The 24235-nt window shown below is 42.5% G+C and overlaps 1 protein-coding gene across 7 annotated transcripts in view; it reads left to right on the top strand.

Annotated features, from left to right (window-relative positions):
* The window catches only part of TAFA5 (TAFA chemokine like family member 5), a 612146-nt gene that overhangs the window by 143254 nt on the left and 444657 nt on the right, over nucleotides 1-24235 (top strand). Inside the window, exon 1 of one of the 7 annotated variants that reach the window (XM_038388078.2) lies at nucleotides 21565-23708. The exons of 5 other annotated variants lie outside the window; for them this stretch is intronic. In XM_038388078.2, coding sequence (XP_038244006.1) covers nucleotides 23618-23708 — 91 coding nt within the window. In that variant the 5' untranslated portion in view covers nucleotides 21565-23617. Of the gene's footprint in view, nucleotides 1-21564; nucleotides 23709-24235 lie in introns of those variants that run through there. One more of the 7 variants, XR_006275505.1, reaches the window with a different exon arrangement.

Raw genomic sequence — 24235 nt, 5'->3', positions numbered from 1 at the left:
AGAGGCAAACTGGTGGTTCACTAATCTGTTTCAGCAACTCCTTTCAGGCCTCACAAACTCACTACACCTAACACATGGTTTTCATGATGCTTATCCAACAACTGTCTTGTAAGGTATCGAATGAAAGCCAGTGACACACTGGTCACTAATATTGTGAAATGAATATGTTAATGGAATTATTAATATTTACTGATATTATGCTTTAAAGGCTGTAACCAAATGTAGGGAGAAACAGGTTTTCTTCCAGACAGGAGGGAAACTAGTTATCTCTCTTCCTTTAATGTAAATAAAATATTGGGAAACCAACACAAAGGAAGCTGCATTTTCATGCAAGTCAACAGGAAAGGTCAGGACAATCTAAAATCAGCATGGGAAGACACCAGAGACTAAAGCCACAGGAGGTTCTCATATCTCTGGGGTCAAAACATTGAGTTTTGGGGAAATAGAAGGAGAATGAAAAAGACATTTTGAAATCCGTCACTGAGGAACACTCTTGGTGGAGGGGAGTGATTCATGAAAAATCTGGATCCTGATTTGACTGAAAATCAGCAAACTCTGCAAAAGGGCTCTGAGGGTGATAAACTGTGTTAGTCAAAGGATTGTAGCTTGCTAAAGTTATGTTTAGTCTCTTAGAAGTGTTATATTTTTGTTTAATTTGTAACCATATTATTACCGCACTCTCTAGAGCACCTCACATTTATCTTTCCATGGGTTTAAGGCGTAGCCCAGTTAATTTAGGCATCCCCACCCATTCCCAATTCCTAGGGCTCTGGGCATAATCTTCTGTGGATTTGCGGGGCCTTTTACCAGTGAAAGAGCCTTATGCAGTAATATCCTTAACCATTGTTTATTAATGGTTACCAAAACAGAATACACACACAACGCTCGCTACTCTCAGTAAGGCAGACAAACTTTTCCTGGTGACCAATCAGGATCAAGTTGTCTGGGGCTCAAGCTTCTGCACGATATAGTTGGCAGGGTGTTTAGGTCTGGCAGCTCTGATCTTGGGCTGTGTCCTGGAGTTATGTTCCAAAGAACTTCTTTTTGGACCCCAGTTTGTATAGTTAAACTTGAGTCCTGTTTAGCTGTACATTAAACAATTATTTTAACTAAAGTATTACAAAACTGTATTTTTCACCAATCCAATCCCATTACAAACCAGTTCTTTAACCAATCATACCCCACCATCTTAGTTGATTTAAATCTTGCAAAATTAATTATGCGACAGACAGAAACAATCAAATACTCAGAGAAAAACCATACAGATAAACAATAAAAAAGTAGGGATCATAAAGGCAAACCAATAGATTTCACAGTCACAATTGTTGATAAGTAATTCTTTGCTATACAGAATGCTATCAAACAAAGTTTCCTTAAAACATCTTAAAATCCGTTTCTTTATCTGGTGATGGTGGGTACTATTAGGACAGGAGCATCTCCTTAACAGCCCAATATTATGTTGTTTTGATTCAATTTAGATGGAATGTGAAGATGTGATTCTCTGCTTCTTAGCTTATGGCTGCTGCTGCTTAATGTAGAAAAAGGCCTCAGAATGTACAATATCTATTTCTACTATCCTTACTCAGTATCACTTGAATCTTTCTTTGTTAATACATGTCTCTTTGTTTTATCATAAGTAGACCTGTGCTGTGGTGTAATATCCAGCAAAATGTGAATTTTTAGTTTAATCAAACAAGCTGGTGTGTAGACTGCCTCTTTGGAGATAGTAAACTCGGTAATTTCTCCAAGTGCCCAGTGAGAGGCTCTGGACGCTCCAGGGGAATGCTCTTCCACGGGGCTCAGGATCTGGGATGCACAAAGCCTTACCTGCAAGGTAAAGTAAGGACTGGCAGTGTCCTGAGAAGTTTGTCTGGGTTGGCTAACAGAATGGGGTGACTGGGAGCTGCCACTCGGTGTAACACCTGCAAATCTTTCTCTCGTGTCAGGGAGGCTGCACAGTGACCTACAGTTTGGGTGCCCTCAGAAAGCATCAAGGGGTCACAGATATTGGGAGCGGTGTGGTGCTTCTGCTGGGGCAGGGTTGCAAGGTGGTGGTGCTGCTTGGGGAGTTGGGAGGGGAACACTTAGCTGGAAGGCAAGAACTGGAAAAGAAAGAACAGTAATCTTATCCATCCTCTCTGCATTTATACATGGCTGAATGCACCCGTAAGGTCTGGTGCTTTTCAGTATTGAGCTGTGCATATGGGATCAGCACCTGCCAGCCCATCAGCTCCAATCACAAGCAAAAGAGGAAGGTGTATTGTCTCCAAGGCCATTTTAGGGACAATGAGGACTCTGGAGGTTGCTGGTCACAGTCCCTCAGGACTAGCTGCTACAGAGCCCCTAAGAAAGGTCCTTTCCTATGTACTAACCAATGGCAGCAGGTAAACTTTTGGAAGTAAGGGATTTGGAAGGGTGTGGAGGATGCCAGGAATCCCAGACAAAAACACTGCTGTGTGAGAAGGGCTTTGAATCATTGGAAAGCTGGGGAAATAAGGGAGACTGAGGTGGCATGCAGAATGAAAGCTGGTAAATTCTGTCCTCCCAGCCAAATAAACAGAAGGCAGTTACTGACTTTACTGTACCCAAAAAGTCCAGAGTCTTTTTGCTACTGTCAGCCACCTTCAAAAGGGAGAAGATGGAAGAGGTGATTTGAATAGGGTAGGTATGCTGGCTCAGGCAGTTCCAATGCGTGGTTGTGCTAGCTCAGAGGCTACGTCATTGAATTCAGTGGAGTAACACTAGGATAAATTTGGCCCTTTACCATCTGCAACCCAAAATGGTATTTTTGTTTTGTTTGTTTGCGGATGTACATATTAGAATCATATAATTGTAGGCCAGTAAGGGACCTCGAGAAGTCATCTAGTCCAGTCCCCTGCACTCATGGCAGGACTAAGTATTATCTAGACCAACCATGACAGGTGTTTGTCTAACCTACTCTTAAAAATCTCCAATGATGGAGATTTCACAACCTCCCTAGGGAATTTATTCCAGTGCTTAACCCTGACAGTTAAGAAGTTTTTCCTAATGTCCAACCTAAACCATTCTTGCTGCAATTTAAGCCTGTTTCTTCTTGTCCTATCCTCAGAGTTTAAGGAGAACAATTTTTCTCTCCCCTCCTTGTAACCACCTTTTATGTACTTGAAAATTGTTATCATGTCCCTTTTCTCTTTTCTAGACTAAACAAACCCAATTTTTCAATATTCCCTCATAGCATGTTTTCTAGACCTTTAATCATTTTTGTTGCTCTTCTCTGGATTTTCTCCGATTTGTGCACATCTTTCCTGAAATGTGGTGCCCAGAACTGGACACTATAATCCAGTTGAGTCCTAATCAGCGTGGAATAGAGCAGAATTATTTCTCGTGTCTTGCTTACAACAATCCTGTGAATACATCCCATAATGACGTTTGATTTTTTTGCAATAATTTTATTCTGTTGAGTGATATTTAGCTTGTGATGCACTATGACCCCCCCCAAATCCCTTTCTGCAGTACTCCTTCCTAGGCAGTCATTGCCCATTTCGTATGTGTACAAGTGATTATGCCTTCCTAAGCAGAGTACTTTGCATTTGTCCTTATTGAATTTTATCCTGTTAACTTCAAACCGTTTCTCCAGTTTGTCCAAGTCATTTTGAATTTTAATCCTATCCTCCAAAGCACTTGCAACCCCTCCCAGTTTGTCATCATCCACAAACTTTATAAGTTACTCTTTATGCCATTATCTAGCTCATTGATGAAGATATTGAACAGAACCAGATCCAGAACTGATCCCTGTGGGACCCCACTTGATATCCCCTTGCAGCTTGACTGTTAGCTACTGATAACTACTCTCTTGGAACGTTTTCCAAACCAGTTATACACTCACCTTATTTTGAGTTTTCAACCAGTTTGTTATTCAAACTGCTGCTACTGTTAAAGCAGCATACTCTCACCTTGTACTTTTTTTTTACAGGGTATTTTCCCCCTCTAGCCCACAAGTATGCAATGGTACACTTTTTTCTAAATTAAATCTCATTCTCTTTAAATGCACCCATCTCACTACATCCTCCAGATTGTTCTGCAATTGCAGTCATCCGTGGACTTCCTCTGAAATCCCTTGTATTTGGTATTTTGTGCAAATGTGTTTTTAAGTGAGTCCTAGAGATCATTAATAATACTATTTATTTAATAGTATTGGTCCTAACACTGACTCCTATTGAATTCACTGGATATATCTTCCCAGACTGATGATATACCAGTAATTATCTCTGTGGGCTATATTTCCTTGGCTGAGCAGGGGATTAAGGGGGAAAAAGTCCCCCTAGTCCTTGTTTGACCTACTGGTATCTTTGGGTCCAGGTCTAGTGTGGAACATAACCCCTGCTTTCTAGACCTACCCATCTTCAGCAAGTGGGAGGAGAGGAGTGGAGAGTGAATGTATGACCGCCACGTCCCCATGTGCTCTGGATAGCTGGTCAAGTGCAAGAAGGAAGGAAGTTACACCTGTTCAAGGCTGCAGTAACTTACTTGGACCAGAGGGGAGAGGAGGAGTAATAAAAGAGCAGGGAAGGAATGCACTTTCTCTGTTTCACAATCTCCTCAGGCTGCTCCTGGGAGAAAATGTAGATGCTACCCTATAGCCAGGGTTGACCCTAAAGGCTCAATCAAGCCATCTTTTTTACATTCTGTCAACCAATTTGGTATCTACATTACAGAAGATGCAATTTTTGTAGTAGTTTTGATGCAGAGCTGTATAGAAAGCCCGACTAAAGTCTAAGATAATTTGAATCTTAAATCAATTGTGTAGGAAACACAATTAACAATAATTATCTATTCACTAATAAACATCTACTCTAAAACAGTAATTTAAAAAAATAAAACTCACAGAATCTGTGCTTCTGCCAACTTTCTAGGTAATCATTTTCTCTTTTTACTATGTAATAATTTAATCCTCCTGTAAAAAAAAAAAAATTTTTTTCCCAAGGAATATATTTCATGGCAAAACAACAGCAAACTACACAAAAACATTCAAACCAACAATAATGTATCTTCCCTGGTTATTTTTATCTTCTTCAAAGATGGTAGATATTTCACATTTTGTGGCAGGGTAATCCTGTTTGATAACATTGTATTCGTTCACAGAAATAGATAGTGATATAAACCGAAGATTAATGTAGTTTGAACAAGCAGTTTACCAGAGAGCACCTGTCTATAAAATTCAGCTCAGATAATCAGCAAGTCAGGAGAGAGAACCACCACAAAGAAATGCAAATGTAAACTTCTGTTTCTAAAGTTTTGAGCATAAATTTCATCTGCAAAGGGAAAAAGTTAATCCCACTCAAAATTTTACATATATATTATTATTTTGATGGCTGCTATATCAAATTCAGATGACTTCTTGGTGCCATCTTTATGTGAGAAGCAGCAGAGAAAATACATCCAATATTTACCAAAAGGAAGAGAACAATTTCCTTATGGCAAAGTACATTGCAATAATTTTTCTTAGTAGGAGGGTCAAAGGCTCAAATACTGATCTCATCCTCTTACTCTGATAGGACAACATTATCAATAAGCACCTAGTTCCTATGGTTTCAGTTTGATGCCAATCGTACATTCTTACATCAACAAAATAGCTTCTCCCTTGCTAATCTCCTGACTAACCTTAACTCTCAGGCAATAATCTTTGAAGTCCAATTAATCATAACCATGCCAATACTATCTAATATTTCAGTTTACTACCTGATACACACCCACTTCAGTAACTTTTCTGTGTTCTTGAAAGATAAAATCAGAGCAAAAGAAAAGTGAAACCCCAGATAAATGTCAGATTGAAAGATCTAATAGTAAGGAAAGTGTGCATGTGTGTGTATGTGTGTAGAGGGTGAGAGTGAGAGAAAAAAAGAGAGAGAAACAACTTTTTTGCAAGATGTCTAAGGGAAAAAATAGAACAATCTGAAAGGTGGTTGCTATTTAAAATCTTGGTAATTAAATTTTAATATTTAAAATATTCCCTTTCTTCAGCTGGATCAGAAAATTGATCCTGGTTAGATGATTTTTGGCATACCCTCCTCTCTAAATGCTAGGAGTAACTTGCCATTACTGATAGCACTTTAATTGCTGTTTTATCTTTTTTAAAGAATTCCTTGGTGTTCTATTAATATTTAGTGAAACAATATTTTCCTCTCATTGTTTCCTCATGGTAACAAACCAAAGTTGTTGATGGAGCTCGCTTTTCCTGGCACTACAGATTTAGTTTTTACTTAATACAGGTTAAATATTACTAGACAGGCAATAACTAGACCAGGGGTCGGCAACCTTTCAGAAGTGGTGTGCCGAGTCTTCATTTATTCACTTTAATTTAAGGTTTTGCATGCCAGTAAAACATTTTAATGTTTTTCAGAAGGTCTCTCTCTGTAAGTCTATGTATTATATAACTAAACTATTGTCGTATGTAAAGTAAACAAGGTTTTCAAATGTTTAAGAAGCTTCATTTAAAATTAAATTATATTGCTGATCTTACGCCGCTGGCCTGCTCAGCCCGCTGCCAGCTTGGGGTTCCATTCACCTAGGCCAGCAGCAGGCTGAGCAGGGCCTGCGGCTGGGACCCTGAATGGCAAGGGGCTGGCAGCCAGAACCCCAGACTGGCAGTGGACTGAGCAGGGCCAGCGGCCGGGACACCAAACCGGCAGTGGGCTGAGCAGCTCAGCCCACTGCCACTCAACCCACTGCTGGTCTGGGGTTCCATCCGCCGGCTCCTGCCACCAGGGTCCTGGCTGCTGGCCCCACTCAGCCTGCTGCCGGTCTGGGATCCCGACCTGCCCACATAGAGTGGGTACCTACCTTCTCCCTGGTTCTAGCCCATTCTCTTCCTCTCTCTCTCTCTGCACTGAGCTGAGGGTGGGAGTGCACTGAGCACAGGGCTGGGGATGAAGGAGCAGGCTGGGGGTTGGGGTGCAAGGTCTGGCCAGGAACTAGAATGTGGGATTGGGGCAGGAGGTTGGGTGTGGAGTGCTTACCTGGGCAGCTCTCATTTGGTGCGAGGGTGCAGGTGGGAATGTTGGTGTGTGTGTGTGCAGGAGTTCCTGTTTGGTGCTCACGGTGGGGGTGGGAATGTGGGGAGTACAAGAGTCAGAGCATGGGGTGTGAGGGGACTGGGTATGTGTGGGGGGGGTGCAGGAGTCAGGGCAGGAGGTGTGAGGAGCATGCAGGAGTCAGGGCAGAGGGCTGGGTGTGTGTGAGGGGAGTGCAAGGGAGAGGGTTGGGGGTATGTGAGGGGGTGTAGGGGTCAGGGCAGAGGGCTGGCAGTGTGGACTAGGGTCTTGGGGGTGCCCTGTTTTCACCCCCCTTCCCCAAGGCCCTGTCCCCCCCTCTTCTCCGCCTCGTCCCCGGAGCAGCGAGTACGCTGCAGCTCCGCTTCTGCCCCTCCCTCGCAAGGGCCATCAGCTGATCAGTGGCAGGGAGGGAGAGGAGGAGGGGCAGGAACCCAGCACGCTGGGGGAAGAGGCAGGGGAGGGGGGATCTTGCTTGCCCTGCAGCAGCAGCGGGCAGGACCAAGCTTCTTCACCCTGTCCCCACGTGGAGGGCGGAGAAGAGTGGGCTGGGTCAGCCCGCTGCTGGCCTGGGTTTGGCAGTGGGCTGAACGGGGCAGGCGGCTGGGACTGGCAGGCAGCAGCATGCCATTAAAAATTGGCTCGCGTTCCATCTTTGGCACGCTGCCATAGGTTGCTAACCCTTGAACTAGATAGTTAATTTGTACTGTCTGTTGTCCTTTTGAGACAGATGTGAATAGTTAGTCCCTTTCTGAAAAGAAAGCGAGAGCCTTCTCCTAGTTTCAGTTGTACTAGGTATAAATGTGAGTGTGTATTTTATTAAATTAAAGTGATCACAAAAAACACCCTTAAAAATCAGAAAGAGTTTATACACTATTCCCAGCCTCTTGCAACACACACAGATTATATAAGGAAAGACTGTTCAAATCTTATTTCTATATGTTCAGATATGTAGGTTGTTAGATTCCTAATATTATTTTAACATAATTTATTTTGTTTCATTTCCTTTTGCACTTTCAGAAGTAATTTCAATTGAATCATTTATAGATCTTCCATTCAGATTGTAACAGCTATTTTTGAATGGATAAATCTCAATGGTTTATATATGAGATATTGCCTGAGGTGTTTCCAAGATGCTTTTGAGCTGGGTAAGGAATACATTGAGCCTTGACACATCCTCAAAGCACTGTGGCTTGGATTTAAAATATACAGTTTAAAAATCTCTCGATAACCCCATTATCTATGGATCATTCAGACAATCATTCAGGCTATAACTTGGAGCTCTAAAGGAATCTTAATCAACACATTATTTAGGCTGAAACCCACATGAAATATTTACATAAAAATATGGTATACTTGCAAAAATAAAATTAATAATCTAATCCACATGCTGCAATGGATGCATGAAAATTATGATGTATTATTTGAATACTTTAATATTTATTTATCTTTTGTATAAAGCCATTAAAGTATAATATTACTGTTACTGGGAAATATGAAAATCATTTTGCAATGGCTCATAAAACTGCAATACTAACAGTCTCTGTGGGGCATTCTGTGTCTGTCCCTGCATGGGTATACAAGTGAGGTGAAGAAGACCCAAGAAGCTTCCTCTACCTTGCTCAGAGGCCAGCCAAAATCTCTGCTGTTGAGTACAAAAGTCCAGAAGTCTAGGTTAGATAGCATGATACTAGACTTCCAAAAAGGGTGGAATGAAAGTGGGGCCATGATTCTGCCCCTTGACTTTTGCCCTGTTTAGAGTTGAGCAATCCCAGCATGTTGCACCTTGTTAAGGGTTTTCTTAGCCTTTATTTTGGGATATGCTTTCTCACCAATAAGCTGACTGAGTGAACCAGAATGCTTTGTGGAACTTTCACTGATGTTGATTCCTTCCTGCTCATCAATGCAGGCTGTGGCTTAATAAACACAATATTGCTTTAACTGTGGTTGGTATTACCATTTCAGTAACTGGTATTTGTTGTTGTTGTTTGTAATGTAATTGTTGTTGTTTGTTGTTTGTAATTGTAAATGTTCGTAATTTACATGCTTCATTTCTTGTTGTAATTAAAGTTTGCTATTTAAAATAGTGTATGCATGCATAAAAAATGCTCCTGTTAGAACTGTAAAATCCAAAACTAAATGTAAGAGGACGATGGATCTTCATTAACTCTAGTGATTTATCTTTTGATATGCTAGTACTGTGATACATACAAAAACTGACTGTATGGGGAAAATGGGTGGTTGAGAAAGGGAAAAGTGAGTGTGCGTGTGTGTGTGTGTAGTGATGCTAACTTTCAAATTCTGATATTACCCCCACTACAAATATACATGTATGGGCCTTCATTTAATTAATTCCTCATAGCACCGAGTCCCAAATTGAACCCCAGATTATTTTATGACAGGTTTCAGAGTAGCAGCCGTGTTAATCTGTATCCGCAAAAAGAACAGGAGTACTTCTGGCACCTTAGAGACTAACAAATTTATTAGAGCATAAGTTTTTGTGGGCTACAGCCTACTTCATCGGATGCATAGAATGGAGCATATAGTAAGAAAATATATATATATACATACAGAGAAGGTGGAAGTTGCCATACAAACTGTAAGAGGCTAATTAATCATCTTAATTAATTAGCCTCTTACAGTTTGTATGCAACTTCCACCATCTCTGTATGTGTGTGTATATTTTCTTACTATATGTTCCATTCTATGCATCCGATGAAGTGGGCTGTAGCCCACAAAAACTTATGCTCTAATAAATTTGTTAGTCTCTAAGGTGCCACAAGTACTCCTGTTCTTCTTGCAGATTATTTTATAGTAATCTATTTAATCCTTCTTGACAAAAGAAGTCTCATACTACTTGGTAATATTTAGCCAGTGAGACTGGATTAATGCTTTACTTTTTTAATATCCCAAAGATAGATTACATTTTACAAGCCATTCATGTATAATATAATGTTTTATATTACGGAATTACAAATAAATTTGCATTTTAAAATAAGATACTTCAAAACCACTCCTTCCTTTTCTTATTTAAGATTGTGGAATAGAATGAACCCAGGCCCAACAGTAATTTAATATTTTAAAACTTCTGGGCCTCATTTACTGCTGTATTTCTCCAGTTTTATGCAGGTATAGCACTTCTGAAACCAATAAAATTGCACAGGCATAAACCTGGAGTAACACAGTGGTAAATCAGGTCTTTTTTCTTTGTTAAATTTTAATTATTGTAAATGTTTGGGTCTATAACTATTTTTAACTGTTTATTTGGGATTTTAACCAACTCTTTTTAAAGCTTTTCACTTAACATTTTAATCAAAGTGTTTCTGAAAACATTTGTATTTTCCCTTTTAGTTTACAAGAATCCAAAGAAATTTTAAACTGCTTTTTGGCGGCAGAAGAGTGCGGGGGAGCATTGTTTGGGATCTATTTTTTGTTTGTTCCTAAGTGATTTGTATAAGAGATTTCCTCACCAGCATTAATACCATCTAGCTGCTTCACATTTTACCAGGACAGCCACTCCCACATCTGCAGCTGTGCACAGCACACCCTCGTTGCAGTAGGCCAGTACCAGTGCATCTGGGGTTTGTCCCATATTTGTGCAACAGCTTCCTTTCCCACACAGCAGGGTATGAAGAGCTGGGGGAAGGAGTAAAATGAATCTATAGGAGCTGGATAGCTGTCCCTCATCATCAACCCTTGTGGTATGCAGGGGAGTCAGTGGTTTGAACATAGTCACGAGGTTTTAGTCACAGGCCCTGCAGTTTATTCATCACAGTTTTACCATCCTGTGGCATGCCGAGGCATATAAGGAGCATTCTCATGTGGCACTATGCTTTTCCTGCTATCTCCACTTTGCCATCTCTTACTTTTTCTCATTGCTTATTCTGCATGGCATTCCTCACAGACCTCTGTCTTCAGATACAAAGGACTCATTTTTTCTGGGATAAATGGCCAATATTTCTGTTCACTTGCTGTTGTTACCAAACTGTACTATAAGTAGATGTCAGCATTCAGGCCAGGTGCATCAACAAGAAGTGATGTTGAAAAATGTATCTGCCCCAAATGTAGGTTCTTTAATTTCTTCTGTTAGTAACACAAGTTATAACTTAGTTTCAAATACCATTTTAATCAGTAATACTTTTGGTGTGATGGAATTCTCAGCACACGTTGGACTAATATAAATTAAACCATTATACTTTAATTCTGGAGAAGCCTTAAAATGATTTATCTTAACTTATGCAGACAAGTCAGTTGAAATAGTGGAAACCACTCTTTTTTTTGGGGGGGACTATTGAGACCTAGCATTGGATTTATTTTCTACACCTCTGATTGCTCAGTTGTTGACTATTATTATTTTTGAGCACCCCAAAGGATTGCTGTGTACCAGTAAAGATATGGGTTTAAATTTTTCCAAAGCTAGTTAGATTTACCCACTCAACTTCCTTTAATTTCAAATGGGATTTGTGTGGCTAACTCCCCTTAATCAGCCCTGAAAATCTCAAGCATGGCCTCTTCCCTGAAGAGCTGATTGGTAATTATTGTCTACCCTGAATACAATCTAAAACTAGGTCCGGATCTTGCAACTGGAGCCACCTAGGCAGCCTCTTGCATCCTCACCGCCCCCCTTTGGCTTCAGTAGGCTCCTCGTGGATGTAAGAGATCATCCATCACATGACACAAGTGAGGGTCATAAACAAACCAAGAAAAAAGGGGAGGGGAGAGGAAGGACAAAAGGTTACTGTAATATCACAAATCACTCAGTAAGGGATGCACCCATTTGGGTGGTTCTATCAAATTAATATTTTTATTTCTTCAAATGTACACAGGTATTTACAGGGAGCCATTTGATGGTTTTCAACCTAGACCATAAATTAAAACGTCATATAAAGAACTGCCCATAAATATCTATCAACCACTTTCTCCTCAGTCTTCAGACCACCCCTTCCTCAAAAGCCTGAGTGGCAAATGGGTTTTGTGGCATGCCCCAAAAGTTAACAAATCTGCCATCTGGTGTACAAGGCACAGAGGAATGCATTCCAAAGTCAAGGAGCAGTTCGCTACCTATAGACTCACTGGTTACAGGGTGCATCTTTCAGGGATTATGACACCATGCTTTTGGATCTGAACCAGCTGCCTTTTAAGTATTGGCTAAAATGTAAGGTGTTTGTGTTCCTGATGTATAAAGCCCTAAAGGGCTAGGTGGCTTACCTTAAATATTGCATCTCTTCATATGTTGTAGTGCCACCTTAAAATCAGAGGGTAACCTAAGCTGGAGCCCCACTTGTTTAAGAGATGGGACAGTTGGTGGGTATGGTTTGTTAGAGCCCCTTAGCTGTGCAATTCATTCCTCATCCCTTCACAGTCTGAAGTATTCCTAGTTCATCAACCTTCACTGCCTTCTGTGAGGCCCATTTGTTTCCCCTAGTTGGGAGGGATGTGGAGGACTCCTGTGGGAAACGGTAAATATTTAAGTATGTCTTCAGCTGCTAGGTTATTATATGTGTCTATTAGGCATGAGGCCTAGTAATACGTTTTTATAACTGTGTTTTAAGTGGGTTGCAGAGTACTTAGTGGAAATGGCAGAATAAGCATAAAAATATTACAAAATAATAATAAAAATAAATAGGCAACATGACAGAAATGAGGAATTAAGGATGAAAACGATTGTAAGGGAGGTGGCAGGGTGGAAGTGTTCTATGCTTACAGCGTAGAAGAGGAAGGCATATGGTAATGTAGTTCTACTGCAACATCATAGTAAGTTTGTCTGGCATCTTGGTCATGTCTCGGTTTTCATTGCTTTGTAATTTAATGCATGACTCAAGGGCTCATTATGGGCTATAGACCCTTTCGCCTATTCTTAGCCAGCTCAAATACAGCCTGCATCAATAGTGGACAAAAATTATTACCAACTGATGGCTGTTGTGTGAAAAAGTCAAATGAGATCCTAGTGGGCAACTGTCCACCTGTCAAAAAACTACTGGCACAGTTCTTTCCATATAAACAAAGAAAAGGAATGAGATTTAACCCAGAATAGAAAGTCACTTAAATATTGTAGGGACAAGAGAAGAGCAGCAAAACAGCACAATGAGTTCATGCTATCCAAAAGATGTAAGAAGAATAAGAGATTTTACAAATGTATCAGAAAGAATTAACATTAGATAAAAAATGGCCCATTAATAAAGGAATAGGGGATTATATTGACTATTCTAGAATATGAACTATAGAATCCCTTTTAAGAATCTGTACTTTGCAAGAACAAAAATATAAGTGGTCTGGACTGTCAGGAAATAACAGAGTTTATTAATGTAGCACCCACTAAAGTAGGGGAAGTGAAGGGAGAATGGAGGAATTTTTAGGAAGCCACAGAGAAAGAAAATTGTCAAAAAGACATAGAATGGTGAAACAGATGTGAACTTTTAATCTGACATGGTAGCTGCATGTATATCATGTCACAGAACAGGGGAATCTGACAGAGCTTCTTTAAGGTATTTTTTTACTTCACTGAAACTACCTTGATATTCTTCTTCATCTCCTTAGAATAGGCGCAATGTGCCTCAGGTGGCATGGGACTAGGATTCATCACCGAATTTGGTCTGCTGGTTGGATCATTAGCTTCCCTGACTTGGACCAGGTACTGATGGGGAATGCAATGTGAATGCTGATCCATGCCCCCGCACCTTGATATTCACTAGCTAGAGATCTGGCCCAATATTTAGATCACCCTATACAGTTCTGAGTATTTCAGTAGCAGAGGCATGTTTAAAAATTGTACGGGATTCTGAGAACAGAAACAAAAATTACTAAAGGGGTGGAGGAATTAATTTGTGCAGGGTAATTAGAAGAATTTTCACACACACTATCTCTCTCCATTTTTTATACTGTGATATCCAAATTGGCCAGATTACAATAAAAGGTGGGAAAGGATAATCTAATGCTCATACAGATGTATGTGAAGGGTTTACCCATGATGAAAGGATAAATAGGAGTAACAAGATGAAGCTGGGCAATGTAAGCTGTTAAACTGAATATCAGAGACATCCCAACTCAGAGATGATGTGTAACTGTTGATGGGGGTGGGAGGTAGAGAGTCAGTTTAACAGTTCTGATGGTATGCAGCAGGGTTAAGGGCAGGGCATATAAACAGTGGCAGAAATCTGGGGAGGAGTGGCTCCTCCACATGCCACCTCCGTCCCAACTGGTAGGCCTGCCATCAATTACTTGGGAGATTATTCCATCCTAACCCATCCATCAACTGAGTAATGCAGAAGTAAACTAAATAAAGTTCAGTCAGGAACAATCAGAGACTGACAAAAGGTTTGTCCTAGATAACCTAAGAAAAGATCTTTTACGAGCTCTAATTGGTATGGTTCCAAGAAAGCAGCGGATTCCAAATGCATATGGGGTAAAGTCATCCCTGCCATAACTGCATTAAAATTTGCAGTTACACCAGACGTGAATTTGGATTATATTGAACAACCAGGAATTAACCCCCCAAATCTATTGTCCCCCAAAAGACATCAACGCAACTGAAATTAAGGGTTTGATTACAGGTATGAGTAGGGGGATCTTAAAATAGCCCTGCAGTAATTTCAAAGAACTTAAACACCTTTTAAAATACAAAATATCACAGTTCTTCTTTGAATGGTGATCCTGATGGGTGTTCCCTGTGCATGCACATGCACTCCATGTACCTGAGACCAGAAGATTCTTCAAAGTGCACCACAGTGTGCTGAGGACCAACTACACCTCCAGTTCCTTTCAACGACTCTGGTCGAAGATGCATCTCCTCAATGTTCACAGCTTTGCTAGCATTGATTTTCCTGCTATAAAAATAGTTGATTTTTCCCCCCTTTTAAACTTAGACACTAAAACTAATTACAGGTTTCAGAGTAGCAGCCATCACATCGGATGAAGTGAGCTGTAGCTCACGAAAGCTTATGCTCAAATAAATTTGTTAGTCTCTAAAGTGCCACAAGTACTCCTTTTCTTAAAACTAATTAGTTAGTTAATAGTGTTTTGGGGGCTAAAGAGTTCGCCCATCACACTTTCCCCTCTTCCCTGTCCAGGCATTTAGTATGCCTAAGATCCTGGACTTCAATTCCTGAGTGGCTTGCCCCATAGTCTTTCTGATTAGCCATCTACACTACTTCTGCTTGTATTATCTCAGGGAGTCTCACTCTCCTTCTAAGTGAGAGATCTGTTGCGCCTACCCTTCTCAAATGCAGCAATCCCATGAGTTCTAGCTCTGAAGACACCTCATGGAACTCTCCACAACACCCCAACCCATTCCTGAGCCCTCTGACCCTCTGTACACCAATGTTGAAGTCACCAGTCAGGTGATTGGTATGCAGCTCTTGATTTGAAAGATTCCTACTTGCATATAGACATTTACCTAGTGCACAGGAAATTCCTGAGCTTCATGGTGGACCTAAAACATTACCAGCATAGAGTTCTCCCTTTCGATCTCTCAATGGCCACAAGCAGTTTCACAAATGTGCTCTCCATAGTAGCAACGTAGTTCTGTTGCCATGGCAGCCCAATGTTTTCTTACATTGACAACTGCCTGCTTACGTGGAAATCATCTTGGGAAGTTCAATAGAGAATTCTCACCCTCCTCAGCCTCCTGTAATCTTTAGGATTCCAGGTAAACCTAGAAAAGTCCACTTTAATCATCCACTCTCCCCAAATTATAGATTTTATTGGAGCAACTCTGGATTCTCCTTCAGAGCTTTCTTACCTCAGGGCAGATTCCTCACAGACCTCAACATCCAACTTTTCCTGAGCACTCAGACGACAGCTTGGTCATGTCTGGACATCTTTAGAGTCTTCAGGAATTGGTTAAAGACAGTCTTTAAAAATTGAAATTCTCTAGGCAAAAGCGTCTCAATTCCCTAGACCATCCTGACAGCTCTCACTTGGTGGGAAAACATGTGTGTATAGGCGTTCCCTTTGTTTCTCCTCATCTACAATATTTACAAATACCTCTCCTGGGGTATGGGGCAGGGACACCTGGACAACCACGTGGTTCAGGGCTCTTGGACCCATCAAGAATCCAGACTATGCATCAACCTCCTTCAAATTTGAGGAGAATACAAAGCTTGCAAAAAGTTTTTTTTCCTTTTGTACACAATCTACATGTTCTGGTCATGTTGGACAACATGACAATATAAATAAGTAAAGGGGTATGAGATCCACCCTTCTTAGCACAGAAGTGGTCAAACTCTTGAATTGATGCATCTGATTAGGCTTTAAGCGGTGCACCTTCCAGGGATAATAAACACCTCATCGGACAATCGCAGCAGACACTTCCATAGAGACCACGACTGGAAACTCCACAACTCAGTGATACTGAGTATCTTCTGAAAGTGGGACTTCTTAGTATCACAAATAAACAAGTATCTAGCCTTCTGCTCATGTGCAGCTTAAGAGGACACATTCTTGGTGCAGTGTTTGGAACCACTAATGTTTGCATTCCCACTCCCCTTCTTACTTGGGTCCTCAACAAGATGAAGAAAGACAAAATGACATAAATTCTAGGGGTGTCTTGGTGGCCAAGTTCACTTTTGTTCACCTCCATCCTCCAGTTAACCCCTCCCTGCCTCCTACAGCATACATTTACAACTGCTGCCAAATCTTCTGACCCAGGATAAGAGAATGACCATCTATCCAACCCAGTGCTCTTTCATCTCAGGTTGGTATTTGGATAGATGACTAATGTAGAGAAGTCATGCTCAGGAGATCCAGTCCATCCACAAAAACAACAGGAAATTGTTTGTAAATAAATATTAAATGGCCAAATGGAAATGGTTCTCTGTCTGGTGCAAGCACCATCATGTACCTCTAGGGGAGGAAGACTTTCCTATCATCCTGAAGCATCTGTTAACATTAAAGACATCTGGTTTATCTATTGGCTCACTGCGTGTATATTTGGCAATGATTAATGCCTTTCTTCCTCCAATAGAAAATTGCTCATACACCCATCCTATAACTATGAGGTTTTTGAAAGATCTTCTCAGAAACTTTCTTCCAGTATCAACTGCATCACTGAATTGTGACCTTAGTCGGGCACTGTCAAAGCTTATGAATCCACCATTTGAGCTGTTAGCTTCATGCTCTCTTCTACATCTTTTCATAAAGGTAGATTTCCTGACAGCAATTATTTCCACTAGTCAGCCTTGGTCACTTATGGCATACCCTCCATACTGTATATTCCACAAATATAAGATGACTTTGAATTTACACCCCACATTCACCTTAGGATATTTCTGATTTTGATTTGAATCAACCCATTCATCTTCCCATTTTCCATCTTAAACTTCACACTACTAGAGAAGACAAGAAGCTCCATTCTCTGGATACCTGTAGAACACTGGCGTTTTACCTGCAGAAGACAAAGTCCTCCTTTAGGAAAACCCCAAGCATTTCCATCTCTGAGCAGAAGAAAGGAGAGGCAGTCTCCTCACAAAAATTGTTGTAAGGGATTTTGAACTGCATCCTGCTTTGATTTGAACAAAGAGGAAGTTCCCCTCTTCTTGGAGTTAGGGCCCATTCTACCAGAGCTCAAGCTACCTCTTTCACTTCTCTGAAGGGTGTACCACTTAGACATCTGTAAAGAATCTATATGGAAGTCCATGTATTAACTAGGCATTACACCGGGGTATAGCTGGTAAATGGGAGAGGTTCAAAGAAGAGCCATGAGAGTGATTAAAGGATTAGAAAACATGCCTTAGTGTTTGAGCTCATTAAGTGTATCTAATTAACAAAGAGGCTTTGTTAAGGGCTGACATGATCACAGTCTATAAGTACGTACAGGGGGAATAAATATTTGCTCTTCAGTCTAACAGACAAAACTATAACAAGATGCAATGGCTGGAAGTTGAAGACAAATAGAGACTGGAAATAAAGTACACATTTTAAACAGTAATTAACCACTGGAACAATTTACCAAGGGTTGTGGTAGATTCTTCATCACTGGCAATTTCAAAATTAAGACTGGATATTTTTCTAAAAGACATACTGTAGTTCAAATAGAAATTAGTTCAGGGAAATCCTGTGTTTTTGGAGGAGCGTATGGCCTGTGTTTTTGGAGGAGGTCAGACTAGAAAATCACAGTGGTCCCTTCTAGCCTCATAGTTAAGGCAGCATCTCTGTCACGGAGGTCACAGAATCCGTAATTTTCTGTGACCTCTGTGACTTCTGAAGTGGCGGTATGGCTGGCTCTGGGGCTGCCCAAGCAGCTCAAGCAGCCCCTGGGCCAGTTGCACTGGCCGCTGCTGGGGCTATCTCAGGCCACCACCACACCCCCTGCACCAGCAGTAGGAGGAATTTGGGTGTGGGGGGTGCGGGGCGTGGGGTTCGGGCATGGGAGGGGGTGAGACCTCTGGGCAGCGCTTATCTTAGGTGGGTTCCCCGGAAGTGGCAACATGTTTCTCCCTCCCTCAGCTCCTAGCTCCATGTGCTGCCTCTACCTACAAGCACTTCCCCCACAGCTCCCATTGTCGGCTGTTCCCAGCCAATGGGAGCTACAGAGCTGGCAGCGCACAGAGCTAGGAGCTTAGGCAGGGACATGTCACGACTTCCGAGAAGCTGGGTAGGGAGCCTGCCAGCCCTGCCAATCCCCCACCCTGCACAGCATTCACTGTGCCCCCAGGTCACCCCCCTCCCCAGCACTTGCGGCACTCCCATGAGCACCCGCAGCACTCCCAAGATTTATTCAGGGGTACAATACCAGCCATGGACAGGTCATGGGCCATGAATTTTTGTTTACTGCCCATGACCTGCCCAGGACTTTTACTAAAAATACCTGTCTCTAAAACATAGCCTTACTCATAGTCTATGAACCTAGAGAATTAAACAGAAAAATATATATTTGCTCCTGAGTTTCTTACAGCGGTTTTATAATACTATAGTGAGACGATCACTACCAAATTGTATGGGATGTTTCAGTAAGAGAAAAACAATGAGTTGATCTAGATACAATTTTTACAAGGCCTTTGTGTTCCTTAAAAAAGGGAAAAAGAAAAATTGGAAATTTTATATGGTTCTCCTATTATCTTCCACGCAGCTAGATAAGCACACACATCAAATACTCAGTGGATTGCTCCCTGACAATAATTCAGGGGAACATTTCCACCCCCACCAGCTGTGTGCCTAGAGAGTACTTTCTGCATGGGGATCTCACTTCTACAAAAGTGCAGTTGAGATGTTTCTACAACACTATCTCCTTTGCTCATCTTTGTAGGGGAGGGGATTGGGATTCATCATATCCCCATCAACTCTGTAGAGTTTAATTGGAAAAGAAAATGCAGGCTGAGGTTAGGGTCCCCGGTAGCAGCCACAGCTTGGGCATATCCCCAGAACACATTGCTCCCTTGCATTTGTGCTACTGGGGAATACCTGGTCAGAGCTACAACAGAGGCTTTGGCCATCTGCACAGATAGCTCTGCATATCCCTCAGGATCTGTGAGGCTTGGAAGTAAATCTCATGGTCTATTCCATTGGGGTGACATACCAAATCTTGCTCCCCACTTTTTCCCTGCCCTTGATAGACCGCAATAGGGAAATTTCTAAAAGGAGGATTTATTCATATTCTGCTACACTGAGCATTTGCAATATTATTATTTGAGTTAGCTATACTATTATCTTTAAAATTGTATAAACCTCTATGCAGCTGACAAGTTGAAAGGTCAGGGCTATTTTTGAGTAAGACTCACTCTGCTTGAAAGGTCTAAGATATTCAGAAAATATATAAATTTGCTGAACCATATTTAGTACAGCATACCAGATAACACTTTCCTCCCAAATGGGATTTCCTACAGAAACCCTTGTTGCTATGAGACTGAATAGCTTTCTACAATGTGAGCCCTGTACAAAATTTTGCTCTCACAGTGTTGTACACTGAGTTTGAATTCTGATCTCTTAATAATGTAAGGATATATTCCAAAGTTCACTGAAGTACATGGAAGTCTCTTTACAATCTTCAGTGGACTTTGGATTAAACCCTAAATGAGGAGTAGCCCCTAAATAGTCACACCAGTTTAAAACAGTGTAAATGCAAGATTAATTAGGCCCATTGATTTCAGTGGGTTTACACAAGTGCAACTAGGAGGACATTTCGACCCTCTTAGAGTATGTCCTTGAATAAACTTGCCAATAAGGAAATAAATGTATTGCACAAGATTTTTCAAAACTTTTCTCTCCAAGCCCATTATTTTCAAATATGTGGACCATATTGCTCATTTTAACTTCATTCATTCCAAATTTGATGCATTTTAAAAACCATTTCTGAGCTATTTTTAATCTGATGACTAAAATCACGAGTTATTTCAATTTTTTTCATACTGTTACAACTCAAATTCATGGATTTTCTTCATACATAAAGAAAACCCCCACAAACTGTGGACTGAAAGCAGATTTGGTATATTTCAGATCTGTAGGTACAGTTCTGAATGAAAGGTTTTACAAATGGAACATCTCAAACTTAATTATAATGTTGCTACTGTGAAACTACACTCTTCAAATATCTTAAATGAAGGCAGTGAATGGGTTTATAGGGATAGAGCAGTTGTATTCAGTAAAAACAATGAAAAGATAGACATTTTTAATGGTTCTTCAGTGACAAAGAGTGGAGAAACAAAAAGCTTAGAGAACAGACTATATCCCAAGCAGGGTCAACAAGAGACAGCTGCGCACCAACATTTAATTTATCTCTAATTTAAAATGGAGTAAATCTTTCTTTCCAGTGGAGTGTAAATATATGGAAGCACCTACTACAAGCTACATTTTAAGCATTTAACAAAAAGATATCAAAACACTACTGACTAATTTTTAGGATTATTTTCTTAGTTTAATTCTACTTTAAGAATCATTGGATGAGCTTTATTCTCAATCCTCACTAAATCCCTGTGAAAATATTAATCACTGACATAGTAGTATAAAACTGTACAAAAGTAGAGACAAATAGTCTAACTAAAATAACTATTGCTTATTGAATTGGCATGACATTCTAATGGTAATTAAAGAGTCAGTTTCATCCATGGAGTTATACCAGAGATGAGTACTCACCTTGCTTATATGTTTGCAGGGTTTAGGTTGTTTATATAATGCGGATTCCTATTAGTGCCGCCTTTAGCCGGCACTTTCACAGTACATTACAGGTGTCAAATAATGAGATTGAATCACAGGCTCTCTAACGGGCAAAGGGCGACTAGTGAAAGGGCAATGCGGCCTCTTTTCCCCGGCTGCCCAACACAAACAGGGTGGGTCTAGAATCAGCACTTGAAATAATCGATCCCTCCTTCCTCCCGCCCCCAGAAAAAAAAAGTTGAGGACTGGCTTGCCCTCTGCTTCTCAGTAGTGGGTTGGAGGGTTATCTCCACGGGCAAGGAAGCGACGTGGGGAGGAGAAAAAGGGAAAGGACAAGTGTGATCATCATAGAGCCAACCCTTCTCCTCCATGTTTACTCCTCTGATCCCCTCCCTCGTTTCTGCTCCCTCCTCCCATTCTTGCTTAGCTGTCCCGCTTCTGCACCCACTTTCCCCCCTGGCACCCCGGTGTTTGCTCCTCTGGCCTTTTCCTCTCCCACATTTTCGCTTCTCTCCCCCTGCTTTGGCCCCTTTGCCCCCAGGGTTGCTCCTTGCCCGCGCGGTCCTCTCGACACCTCCCTACCCCTTCCTGCTTGACCTTGCCCCTCTTCTGCCCGGCGGGGAGCAGATCCAGACGGCGAGCGCCGGCTGAGCCCTGCGCAGGCTCAGCTCTCGGGCATGCTCACTACCACCCGGGGAGCGAAATCGGGGAAAGTTGCGAGAGGAAGCCGGCAGGGTTTAAATGCGACGGAGCGGGGCTGGGACTGAGCGTGTTGAGGTGTTCCCCGCCGCCGATCTCCCCTGTAGTACCACCGGGGAGCTTGCATGCAGGCAGGCGCCCGGTTCACAGCCCCAGCACAGGCTGGCAGCTTGCGGCTCTACCGGCACCCAGCCTGCAGCAACCCAAATACACCCAGAAAGGGGGATCTTCAGCGAGCGGCCGTCCGGCCACCCAGATACAGGCTGGGAGGTTGCACCATCCAGGCACCCAGCTTTCCGCTCCCCGCGCACCCGGAGAGACACCGAGATCCGCTGCGTGCCCCCAGCCAGACTGAGCCGACAAGCCCCGATACTCCCTGGGAGCTTGCCTCCACCAAGACGCCTAGCCTAGAGGTCTAACGCGACCCCGAAAGGAAGCTCTCTTGCGAGCGAGCCCCCTGGTTGTGCCTACAGCCCAACTCCACCCGAGACTGAGTGGAAGATCTACAGCGTTCAGCCAATCCAGACACCCAGCCCACAGCTCCAACCTTTCTGAGCGCCGATCGGGCAGAGCCTCACAAATCAGCTCCTCTCTGCCGCCCGCCAGCCAGCAGCTACCCAACCCTCCTCCTCCCTTTTTTCCTCCAGAAAGCCTCCCCAAACCGACGGCCCGGGAGCTGCTCCTCACCAACGAGCCGCGGCGATCATTCAGCACCCGCTCGTTTACCCTCGGCGGCGGCAGCACCCCAAGCTTGGAAATTGTGTTGCTGGAGTGTGCGTGTGTGTGTGTGTGTGTGTGCGCGCGAGAGAGAAAGAGATTGCTACGGAGGCATCAACCTGTAGGCTGAGATTTCTTTTGCGGCAGCTACCTGTTTGGAAAGCGCTTTGCGGGTGCAGCAGGAAAAGCGCGCAGAGATTTATGCAACCCCTCCTCAATCTGGAGGCGGGCAAGTGAACTAGGTCTCCGGCCCCGGCTCAGTGCAGCCTTTCCGGGAGAGGGCTCCCCATCCCGGCTGCTGTCTGGATCCGGACGAACAGGGAATCAGGCAGCGGAAGGTGAGAGCCCAAGTGAAGGCAAGCGGCTTTGCAAGGCAGCGCACGCCAGGAGCTGCACTGTGGCCCGCTGTACCTGCACTTCCCCGGGATATCAGGATACATTGAGTTGCTCTGAATGGGAGAAGCTCTCCGAGCCTGGTGGGTGGCTCAGATTGTGATAATCGGTTTAGAGGAGTTGCAGTAAAGAGAGATTTCCCCTCCCATTCCCACGCTCCCCCTTCTCCACAGATTGTGGCGGCGGACACTGGACAGGTAACCCAGCAAGCCGGGCGATGGTGCACTGGCTTCCCCGGAGCCCCAGAAAGATAAGCCTGGCTCCCGCATTCCTAGCACTGCTGAGCCCGAGCAGTCACTGAACCACCACCAGCAGCAGCAGCAAAAACAACCCCCCCGCCGAGCAGTGTAGGAGCTATTGCGCAATACTGCCTAGATTTGCTTCCTTCCCTCCCTCCTCCCCAACCGTCAATGCTGCTCAACTCACGAGGAAACAGAAAGCTGATTCATGGATCCCAGACCCAGCTTCCTCTGTGCTGCTGTCCATAAGAAGATCATGGTGCTGCTGCTGCTGCTTGAGACTTTGTTGTAAATCCCCTCACCCCTCCTCCCCAAACCCTGAGCGCTCGCTCTCTCTCGGAAGTGTGGTTACTGCTTGGGGAGCAGCCGAGCCTGGCGCAAAAGGGGAAACGTTGATGCATCGCTGTGGAAATTAATTGTGTGACTTTCTGGGTATTTACTGAGTTTCAAACCGAGATGCAGCTCTTGAAAGCTTTATGGGCATTAGCAGGAGCAGCTATCTGCTGTTTTCTTATATTTGTCATCCACTCACAGTTCCTTAAAGAAGGTAATTATATCTGCATGTCTACATACCATGTTCTTTCAACGCGAAGGTATCTTACTAGGTGCTTTAATTTTTTTGTATTGTTTCCAGTATGTTCTATCTACAGCATTGGCTCTACTGTAGTCTCTCTCCTCTCCCCCCCCCCCACGCTTTAAAACCGCTCATCTTTATTTAGAAGGTAGCTAGATGTAGGTTTGCATTCCTGATTTTTATATATATACACACATAATGTGTGTATTCTCTGAGCTTTAACGTCTCATTGCTTTAATGAGATATTTTAGTGCATGGACAAGATTTTCTGCTATTAGGAAGACCGAGGATCACTAGTCATCGTTTGAGGATTAATAAACCAAAAAAACCTACAAGTAAATGTCTTATTTGTATATCAAATCAATAGGTGGCTTATTTTTTTTTCTTTTTAAATTCAATATGTTTTCAATAGATGGCACTAAAGTTCTATAGAAAGGGCAGGGCAGAGCAAATTCTGGGCATTCGGCTCCTTTCTTTTCCTCCTCGCTGCCCTAAAACTG

Source organism: Dermochelys coriacea, chromosome 1, assembly GCF_009764565.3.
Source record: "Dermochelys coriacea isolate rDerCor1 chromosome 1, rDerCor1.pri.v4, whole genome shotgun sequence".
Classification (NCBI taxonomy): Eukaryota; Metazoa; Chordata; order Testudines; family Dermochelyidae; genus Dermochelys; species Dermochelys coriacea.
This window is presented reverse-complemented; position numbering and strand designations above follow the sequence as displayed.